General features: G+C 37.3%; 1 protein-coding gene across 1 annotated transcript in view; it reads left to right on the top strand.

Annotated features, from left to right (window-relative positions):
* ctnnd2a (catenin (cadherin-associated protein), delta 2a) overlaps window positions 1–11,304 on the top strand; it is a 179,813-nt gene that overhangs the window by 121,819 nt on the left and 46,690 nt on the right. The window contains exons 13-14 of the mRNA XM_016503673.1: window positions 6,256–6,373; window positions 10,438–10,620. Coding sequence (XP_016359159.1) covers window positions 6,256–6,373; window positions 10,438–10,620 — 301 coding nt within the window. The remainder of the gene's footprint in view (window positions 1–6,255; window positions 6,374–10,437; window positions 10,621–11,304) is intronic.

Genomic DNA, 11,304 nt, shown 5'->3' with positions numbered 1-11,304 from the left:
ATGAATTATTTTAATGTTACTTGCTCACTTTCCTAGTAAAGCTGTGCTAACCAGTATTTTCCTCCCGCAGTGCGCTGACAGACCGGCGGAAAGACTCGTGAAGATGAAATAAAGCAGTAAAAGAACATTAAATCTAACATCTCAGAGATTAACATCTCATCTAAATATTTATTAAGCCTACAGTATACTGTCCTGTGCATTTTATTTTATTCTTATTTTTTTATCTTACTTTTTCCATACCTATATTTATATATAATTTTCTTGTGTTTGTATTCTTTAATAGTTGCACTGTCCATGGAGCGGACCTTACTTACATTTCACTGCTGGTCATATATTCCCTATATAACCATGTATGTGACAAATAAAAATCTTGAATCTTGAATCTTACGTGCTTATCTGTAGGTGTCTAGCTGTTCTCCACCAGCCAAATATTCACACCAAAATGCTTTATGGACAGTATCAGCCACTTTGCACTTCTGCCCTCTCAGCATCAGATTACCCTGCGCAGCATCAGCCAAGGGGGATTTATTAAATAATTTCATAATTTTGGAATATTCCATCAAAATGATGATCTGATAAATCAAGCCACCGCCTCCGTCCTCTAATTGCCTCTCTCCCTCTTCCCCTCTCTGATATCAGTCCACCATGACATACCTTGAAAAGTAATGAAACAATTTTTATTTTTCTCCTCTCGGCCCGCATGATGCATCATCTATGTTCCTACCAAACTGCGAGCAGACCCACCCTCAGTCACATCCATCACTCACCATCACAAGTGAATCATCTCTCTGTGCTCGGTCTCAATTACAGGGCTCCCCGTATTCCTCAGGACACCTTCTCCTGCTGGCTGGGAAGAGTTTGATGCATTCACAAAAACTGCTGTGAGCCAAGAGGCAATGGGAGAAGGAGGCCAAGGGAAGTGAAATGCTAACTGATGCTGGTGCAGGCAGAAGAGGGAGGGAGAAGATGTTCGTGGTCTCTGTTTAGGGAGGAACTCAAACCCTGAGGACTCCTCTCTTCCCATTAATGTTCCCTGTGTGCTGTTAATGGGGTTCATTTGACTGTTTAATAACCCAGAATTACTCCTAGATTTGGAAAGTTGTTGTGATTCAATACTGGAGTCAAATGGTTGGATTTTTAAAAATATATTTTGAATATCTTTACTTTTACACTGTGCAAAAATCAGGGAACTGTTAAATTAATCTGCTTAATTATTTTATTCTAAATTAATTATATAACAGTAATGTATTGTTTTATTATATCATTGATTGCATAATTTGCCATGACTTAAAATCTAAAATCTGTGATATTACTGCTTAAAAATAAATAGGTTGTACAATGACACTAATTCAAGTCCCCCAAAAAGGCTGGCCGTCCACGTGAGACAAATTCATGAGAGGACAGGATAATGCGGGGACTCTCAACGGGGAATCGGTTCAACACTGCAGCTGGAATTGCTTGCCAGTTCAGCGCTGAACAGGGTAAGGATCTGTCTCAGCAAGTTTAAGAGAAGTCGCACTGAAAGTGCACTCTGCAGTGGCCAAGCCTCTCATCAGCAGAAAGAATCAAAAGGCTAAGCTCACCTTTGCTGAGGAGCATATTGTGTGGAGAGCGGAGAACTGGTTCACTTTTGTGATGAGAGCAAGTTTAATTTATTTGGGTCCGATGGAAAACACTGTTCGGCGTCAAACTGAGGAAAGACTGAAGCCCAAGTGCATAAAGAAGTGAGTGAAAGCTGGAGGAGGAATAGGGTGAATGCAATCAGAACCTCCTTCAGCAACATGCAGTTCCTTCCCTGCAAGCATTTCCCAATCAGCCTGCAATTTTTCATGCAAGACAATGTCCCCGTCACACTGCAAAACAGGTAAAGCAGTTCCTTGTAGCCAAGAACATTGAAATAATGAAATGGCTGGCCCAGAGTCCTGATCTAAACTCACACCAGCACAGTGTGAGAAACTAGAGATGTGCTGATATCATTCAAAGCAAGGGCCTCTACACTTCCTATTAATTTCTGACAGCTGTAACCCTCCAAAATTTTAGTTGTAATCTTCTTTCGTGCTACAGTGATTACTGTTTTTTTGATCACTATGTTTTCCACAAAATAAAGGTTTTTGTTGAAATGCCTTGGTTATTTTGCCAAACATGTTAGTATAACAGGGGTACACCTGCAGCTAATATTCCTTGAAATTTTGAGCGATGAAGATTAAATAATTTATTTTATTTTATAAAAACCTCTGTTCCATTTAATATATTATATAAATTTGTATGTATAAGGTACATTTTTTTGTGCGTGTGTGTGTGTATGTTTATACACGCAAAAAAAATTATTGCAACATTTGTCAAATTTATAGAAATAAATACAACTAAATACATGCTCAAATTTTCGGATTCTGCATAGGGCATGTAAAATGTATGTCTGTGTATATATTTATGTATTTGCCGTTTTTTACCTTCATTTTATAGGGAAGTAGAGTGAAGTCAGGAACATTGTGTTTCATAATTTGTTTTTAATAATAATCATTTTATAATCTAATGTAACAAATCAGATAATTGCCAAAGCTGAAACAACATATTTACCCAAAATAATTATCTCAAATTGAAAACAGAAACTGTCCATTATCCATTTATAGGGGTATTGGTTGATTTTGTAAGTTTGACAAGAAGCCGATGACAGTAATCTCAATGTCTGTCACAGTCTGTCACTTATAGACAGCTTGAATGGAAATCTGAAATTGTGATGTTAATTCCTATTGTGATTATGAAAAATTCCTTTTTTTTTATGTTATATGTTTGGTCTCTGGTTTAAATTATGTGTTTCTTTAGTGGGAGTGATAGCGTCCTCATGCCCCGGTTGCTGGATGTCATTTTGAATATGTAATTTCTTCTGCACTCATCCTGATTTGACTCACACCAGTAACCACATTTTTTTCCCTCCATCTACCATTTGCGGTGAATCTTAAGAAAAGGGCGACATGACTAATTAGTGTGTTTGTTCTCACACAAGCACATTAATAACTGTCATTAATTGCCTAGAATGCAATACACAAGCAAAAAAAAATAAAGAATGGATATCAATAAGCTCACGTCCCCCAAGCCACCCGATCAAAGAGAGATAGACATTGGCTGGTACAGGAGGTGCCAAGGTACGTTGAAGGGTTATGACTTTATCTATCTAAGCTATAATTTATATTAAAGATTTTCTGATGTACTACCACATACAGGTTTCCAATGCCTAACCTCATAAACATCCAATGATTTAGCACGTGACTCGTTCCTCGGGGTGTCTGTTGTAATGAAATAGTAATTTCTTCATTCAAATTAAACATGTCTGTTGTGACATGAGTGTTTCTGTGAGCCTTGCCTCCTCGCATGACTTTTGATGAAAACTTGCTCAACAAATTGGATGTATTTATATTAAAGATTTTCTGATGTACTACCACATACAGGTTTCCAATGCCTAACCTCATAAACATCCAATGATTTAGCACGTGACTCTTTCCTCGGGGTGTCTGTTGTAATGAAATAGTAATTTCTTCATTCAAATGAAACATGTCTGTTGTGACATGAGTGTTTCTGTGAGCCTTGCCTCCTCGCATGACTTTTGATGAAAACTTGCTGAACAAATTGGATGTAACACTTATAGGTCTTAAATTCCAAAGCTGATGCTGTCAGGCCTGTTGAATATTTAATGACATAATAAAGCAGGGCCATAAAGGAACTTTATTTGTAAGTTTGTAATTCAAATGCTCCATATGCAGGCTAAATTATGTATTTCCAAAGCCTTTTCACGTATATTCATGTATTATAGAGGAGGAGGCAAGGCAATTCTAATAAATGATACATAGCAATTGATTCAGTTCTGGTGAATATAGAAATGTAAATCTTGTATGGTCTAATGTATCCCGTTTCCCATTACAGTTGATGTGAGTGAATTTTTCGTATTACGAGTGGGCCGTTTTCCCAAAGGCAGTTTCATGTGGTGTGGCAAAGATACAAACGTGTGTCATATTCTTTCGGTCTGACCCACAAGGGAGTTTTTAGCTGAGATCAAACCGTTTTCAGTACATTGATATGATGTGAAATAGAGCCTTTAATAGAACTATGATTTGCTGTTATTGTGTGTTTAATAGACATGTGGATGGCGTTTTAATGCCTGCTGTTATCTCATTTGCACAGAGACATTGAATGCATTACAGCAAGTCCTAACCTGGCATGACAAGCAATAAATCTTAAATGTTTTTGTCTTAAACAGCCGTGGCCACGACAAGCAACATACATTTTGTAGTAGTCTTTTATGCTCACCAAGGCTGCATTTATTTTAAGAAAAATACAATAAAAACAGTAATATTGTGAAATATTATTACAATTTAAAATACGTTTTCTATTTGAATATATTATAACGGAATTTATTCCTGTGATGGCAAAGCTGAATTTTCAGCATCATTACTCCAGTCTTCAGTGTCACATGATCCTTCAGAAATCATTCTAACATGCTGATTTGGTGCTAAAAAACATTTCTTATTATTATCAATGTTGAACACCCATGTTAATATTTTGTGGAAACTGTGATACATTATTTTCAAGATTCTTTGATGAATAGAAAGTTCAAAAGAACAGCATTTATTTGAAAGAGATTTTTTTTTGTAATGTAAAAATGTAAAAGTCCTTCCAGTCACTTCTGTATAATTTAAGTATAAATATAAATGAATAAAAGTATTAATTTCCTTTTTTAAAAATTATACTGTCCCCAAATATTTGAGTATAGCTAAGATTCTATGCACAATTTTTATGCAAATTTTGGGATGCCGGCTAAAATGCTGAATAGAAAAAAAAGGTACATAAAACATTTGGTGGCTAATTATTTTTATTAAGTAAGAAAAAAAAATGCATAGAAAAAATGGTGGAAAAACATTTACCAAATTCAAGATAAGCATTGCAAAAAAAAAAGTCATGTGACTCTACCTCAAGTCATGTGACTGACTCATTTGCTCAAATGATTAGGTGCGTTCAACTTCATGCAGCACTGCGCAGACCGATCGGCGACTGACTTGAAGCAGTGCATGCCGGTTAGAAATTTAGTCCGACCTGAACCGGCGCCGACGCCACTGTCACGTGTGGCATCAAAGTACCGCGATAGCGTTTCGAGAGCAGCCGGCTGACTCAGCTGGCGCAGCTTTTTCAGAGCGACTGCAGGAGTGCTGATTACGACACAGCTGTTTCACGATTGGCCAAATTCACCACATGACAACAATGACGTGTGTTTCTAACATCTTCAAATCCAATACTGCTCATAAATCTGTTTTTAGAACAGATTATTTAGAATTTAAATAGTATATATTTACATTGAAATTTATTCTTGAACAGATGGCGCTGTATTAAGCAGTATATAAAAAGTGTTTCTGTTGCTCGTGAAAACGTTTCTGAAACGTCTGTGTATTTGACAAATATTGCATTTAATTCACTTTATCTGTGATAGAGTATGCAAACACCGCGCGAGCGTCAACAGGAGCAGAAAGTGTCCGGCTTGACGGCTCCGTTTTCAACTCCGCCCCCGACTGCAAGCGGCTACTCTCGTTGATCGCCGTCTGTAGCCGTGCTTCAAGTCGAACGCACCTCTTGACTACTACTACCTCCCACAATTGTCAAATGACATACTGTCACTGCCCCCACAATGATTCTCACTGGTCCCACAATCACATTTTAAACATCAAATATATTCTTTCCCAATCTGATGAGATTTGTCAAATTCTACAGCGTTTTCTCTTTCAGCGTGGACAGAAAAATAACTGGAAACTTGCAGATGTTGTATTTGGTTAGAACACTGTGTTTGTAAAATAAGCCTATTACATTCGCTTCTCGTCCATATTCAGCAGAGCACACCTGATTGATTTTTTCAATAAACAAAATAATCAGAATCCTTATTGGATTATCCAGTTGAAATGATGCCAATATCCATTTCTTGCACTCCCACTGTTATACTGTCTAAAATAAACAGTCAGATATCTAGCAGTGTCAGTGTTTCTCCCCCTGAAGATTAATAGATTCATGTATTAATAGATGTCAAAGGTGGGAGGTTTGGAGAGATTTGTTTGAGTGACTTGTGAAATGTGAAGCATTTACATTTTGTTTGTCACAGTGGTACGGTGTATAGCGGGGTTGTATCCCCGGAGGGAATCTGCACCCTTGTGATTGAATCTCCCTGATTTAATACACTCATCACTGACCTGTGCTTCCCTCTCTCCATCTCTCTCCCAGGAATGTGAGTTCGGCAGGAGAGGAGGCTCGACGGCGGATGAGAGAATGCGAGGGTCTGACTGACACGCTGCTTTTCGTCATCCAGACTTCCCTCGGAAGCAGCGAGATTGATAGCAAGGTAAGCTTTCCTCCCGGGATCTGTCCATCTCTTCCAGAGCTATTAAGGCAACCTGTTGTAAGTGTCTGTGAGTGTGTGTAGAGGTTCATGGAATGTTCTGTAACAAATAAACAGCTCTGTGGTTGGCTGCTGTCTGAAGGTTGTGAAGGCCCGCTCTTCTAAATGGCGTTCTTTAATCATGATTTAACTGGCAGCCCTCCGTCAGGCCCAGCGTGCTAATAGCAGAGCGGAGGGGATGCATCCGTTCTAATGAGAATTGAAGAGCAGAGTGTATGGATGCTGGAGCGTGGCACAGTTTTTTCCCTCTGGTCATTTTCAGACTTGCGAGCATTCCAGCCTTCCCACAATTCCCGCTGTCTGAATCCCCCCACGGTGCACTCTCAACCACCTCTCCTCACCAAACTCACAGCATGGCTAATTAAAAATAGTGTACTTGAATTTCTTGTAATATTTCTTCAGGCTTTATAGGCTGTATGTAGACAGTTAAAACTTGCTTAAAGGTTTAAAGGGACAGATCACCCAAAAAAAATTAAATTATTTTACTCACCATCATGTCATTTCAAACCTGTATGACTTTCTTTCTTCGTCAGAACACCAAAGAAGTTACTTTGAAACGCATCTCAATGTCCAAAACAATACTGGACCTCATTCACTTTCATTGTATGGACAAAGACAGTTGAAACATTCTTCAAAATATCTTGTTTTGTGTTTCAACAGAATAAAGTCATACAAGTTTGGAACGACATGAGGATGAGAAAACTAATGACAGATGATGACTGATAATTCATTTTTGAGTGAACTATCGCTTTAATAACATCCACCAATGTTCAAATGAAACCTACGCCATACTTCTTCGTTTACCTGTTGCACATAGTTTGTAATGTACTAGTTAAAGTGGTCAACTATGTGACTAATTGGTTTTTACAACAAATAGTGAATATTCCTGACTACTTTCCCAAAAACGATGTATACCTGGTAAGATAAGACTAAAATTAGTTAGGTTGAAAAGTGTATTGTGTGTTTTAATGCTAAACTCTCTTCAAGTTGTTGTATCTGAATTAATCTCTTTCTGCAACAAATTCTCAACATTAATTTTCAACATATTTCAAGATAGTTACTGTTGGATGTCAATCCATGTGAGCAATGTTCACGTTTTTATGCATACTGTGACAGTTATGTGCAATGAAGGTTATTTGAAGTGTACTTCAGTTTTCAAATGAACACTTAGCATATGCATACAGCCGAGCACATAACCTTCCAAAGTATACTCCAGTTTAAGCGTGCGCAAACACAGACTCTAGACACACGCGCACAAGAAAGCTTCATCCATCCCTCTCCAGAAGTTATTAGCGATAAAAGTGTTTCTGTACTCGTTTAAACTAAAGTTGTGGTCTCTTAACCCCCTCGCACAAGTGCTTGTCAACGCAGGCATCTATTGTTGTCAGCATTTTGTTGTTGTTCATCCATATCATCCATTTCTTTTCAACTGTGAAACAACAGGCCGGATCCATGTTGCCACCTCAGTGCAAGAAAATTCAAGACACATGCAATTCTGAGCATACAAGCTTAGAAAAATTAGTTTGCGCTCATGCATGCGCATATTATGCTGATGTTGAAATTTACACCACACACTGTATGCTTACCCTCAAGTACATGTAAAAAAAACAAAGTATACTTTGCAGTGCACAGCTGGTAAGCTAAGAACAATGGTGTAGGTTTCATTTGAACATTGGTGGATGTTATTAAAGGGATACAGTAGTTCTCTCAAAAATGAAACATCTGTCATTAATTTGCTCATTCCAAACATGTAGGACTTTCTTTCTTCTGTGGATATTTTGAAGATATTTTGTTTATATATGTTTCAACTGTCTTTGGTTGTATAATGGGTCAAGTATTGTTTTGGACCCCACTGCCTTTAATTGTATGAACAAAACAAAAAACATTGAGTCATTTTTTAAACTATCTTCTTTTGAGTTCTGCAAAATAAAGAATGTATACTTTGGTTTAATGCATGTGTCGCTAAAAATCTGATATTCGGACTCTTCTCATTGTGTACAGCTGCACTAAAAATACAGATCAATGCAAAAAGCCAGCCGTCAGGTGTAATGAAGCACTTGAGAGTTGAAAACACACTGATAAGCTTGGGAAGCATGTCTAGTGGGCTTCGCCACTGTGCCATTTGTCCCCATTTTACTGCGACATTTTGAGTTTCGTCTAAATGTAAAAATACTAATTCTATAAGTGCACCTCCAGCCTGTGGTTACACCTTTTCTTCTTCCCTATACATTTTTAGCTCATTTTAGAGCACTGAGCACTCTTTTTCATCCATCAGTGTGCTTTAACACATTACAAACGCTCAGAAAAACAACAGCGACCATTTAACCCATCACACTGGCTTCGGAAAAGGGCAATCACCCTAATCACTCCAATTTCTTTATGTGTGGTGATTTGCCCAGAGCTGTTTTCGCCAGGTGTTGGCCCAGCAGAGCTATAATTGCTGAAAGCACACTGCCTATGGTCTTAATGTGCCGTTAACCTGTGGTTGGTCAAGCTCAGTCCTTTTGACTTTAGCATTTAAAATGGGGACCTTGTAAATGGCTGGCAGTAAGAGAGATGGTGTTGCCCTAAATTTCACCAGGTGCGATATTCATTATGTTGCACGTTTTCAGGGAAATTTCAGCAGAACTTGTTTTGTTTTCCTCAAAAACATAAAAAAAATGCAAGGTCAGACGTGTCTGGCACAGAGAAGGGCTGTTGTTAAGCCAATATGTTTCTGTACGTCTGAAATGCCAGTGCATAATTCTCTGAGCGTTTCTCTGATTACAGTCATTATTTTTGTTTGTGCAGGGCATGGTCCTCCTCGTTCCATAATGGGGAAAAAAAGAAAAACATGGAGATTGAGAAAAATGCTCGTTTTTCATCATCATTTTGCAAGCATTTATTTTCTATTTTCCACTGTCAAGCATTGTGCCTGCTCTGCTGTGTCTCCTTGTAATACCCTGTTAAATGGAGTGTGAGCCGATGGATTTGGCTGGTCATTTTTCCCCATCTGCGAGTATATCCTTTAATCACATTTAAATGGGAGACCGTGTCAGACATATAATTAAGTACTTTCATATACTTATAGTGCCAATGTAGCCTACACTTCCAGCGAACACTCAGAGAAAGACGGAGACAGCGGAAATGAGAAAGTTAGCTGAAGTGAAAGAGAGACACGGAGAGAGATAAATGTAACTAGGTTTTAAACACTGTAGGATGTAACCTTGCTGTGTTTGACAGGCCCTAGACATGTCTTTCTCTAATACAGGGATCTTAAAGTCAAATCACCTAATTGTTTAAAGCAAATACATGTTGTTTTTACATCCACAAATTTGAGTTATAATTTTTATTTTATTTTATTTTATTATTTGTATATTTTGTTATTTTATCTTTTTCTCAAATTACCTGCCAGTTAAAAGCAAATACAAGTTGTTTTGCACAAAAACACTTTTTTATTTATTTATTAAATTAATTATTTATTTATAATTTATATATAAAATAAAATGCCTCCCAGTTTTACAACCATACATATCTTTATTTTTTATGTTTTACTTTATTTTATTTTACTTCATTTTTTACTTTAACAGTCCTACTAGAGAACTGCAACCATAATGCAGAAAGTAAAAACTGATTTGCAGGCACAATTTCAGGATAAACTACTAAATCTTAAGAGACTGAATTTAAATTAAATGAAATCGTGCAAGCCAGTAGTTAGAGACGCGTTTTGTAATGGCTGCTTTTTTCTGAACACTTAATTTAAGTGTTTTTTAAAAACTTAATTTAAGTTAATTGTTATGACAGCATAAGGAGTGCATGCAGACCACTGTGTGTGTGTGTGTGTGTGTGTGTGTGAGAGAGAGAGAGAGAGAGAGAGAGAGAGAACAAATGTGTGTTTCCTCTTGTCTCAGAACCAGCATGAGCTGGATAGATGAAGTTTGGCCCCTCTGGTCAGATGGGCTTTATCAAGAGCTCAGTGGTGCTAGACTAATACCTGCCCAATATCTGTCTCTCTCTTTCTCCGTCAGACCATAGAAAACTGTGTATGCATTTTGAGGAACCTCTCGTATCGGCTTGCAGCTGAAACGTCTCAGGGACAGCAGATGGGAACGGACGAGCTGGACGGCCTCCTGTGTAGCGATTCCAGCGGGAAGGAAGGAGAGACCTCGGGCTGCTGGGGAAAGAAGAAAAAGAAGAAGTCCCAGGACCAGGTGGGCCATCCAAAGCAGCATTTACAGGCTGCAATTTGACCCTCACCTGCTGACAATCACTCTAACACACTTTACTTGGAAATCATAGTCCAGAGTACCATGAAAGAGGCTATTTAAAGTCAACAGGAAAACTATTTTTCTGTTTTTATCATATGTGACCCTGGACCACAAAACCAGTCTCAAGTCGCTGGGGTGTTTTATCCTATATTCTATATATATATATATATATATATATATATATATATAATATAACGATTATTATATTATATTATAATATTATATTAGACAGTTTAATAATGAATAGTTATTATGCAGTGTAATATCGTATATTATACATTATATTTTTAGATTACATTAGTTTATATGATACTATACACACACATATATATAAACAAAAAGTCAAGTCTTGCCCTAATTTTCACTTGTCACATTATGGAAGTAAAATAGCTTGTGAAAGTCAATTTGTGTTGACTGACTAAAGATAGAAGGTTGTATTTCACAATAAAATGCTTTTCTGCTTTTGAAAGAGAGCCCAGCAAAAATGAGGTAGATCATGTTCCATTAAGATATTTTGTACATTTCCTACTGTAAATATATCAAAACTTAATTTTTGATAAGTAATTTGCATTGCTAAGGACTTCATTTGGACAACTTTAAAGCCGATTTTCTCAATATTTTGTTTTT

The sequence above is a fragment of the Sinocyclocheilus anshuiensis genome, unplaced genomic scaffold, assembly GCF_001515605.1.
Source record: "Sinocyclocheilus anshuiensis isolate Anshui unplaced genomic scaffold, SAMN03320099.WGS_v1.1 scaffold1626, whole genome shotgun sequence".
Lineage (NCBI taxonomy): Eukaryota > Metazoa > Chordata > Actinopteri > Cypriniformes > Cyprinidae > Sinocyclocheilus > Sinocyclocheilus anshuiensis.
Note: the sequence above shows the minus strand (reverse complement) of the source record. Positions and strands in the feature narration are given on the sequence as shown.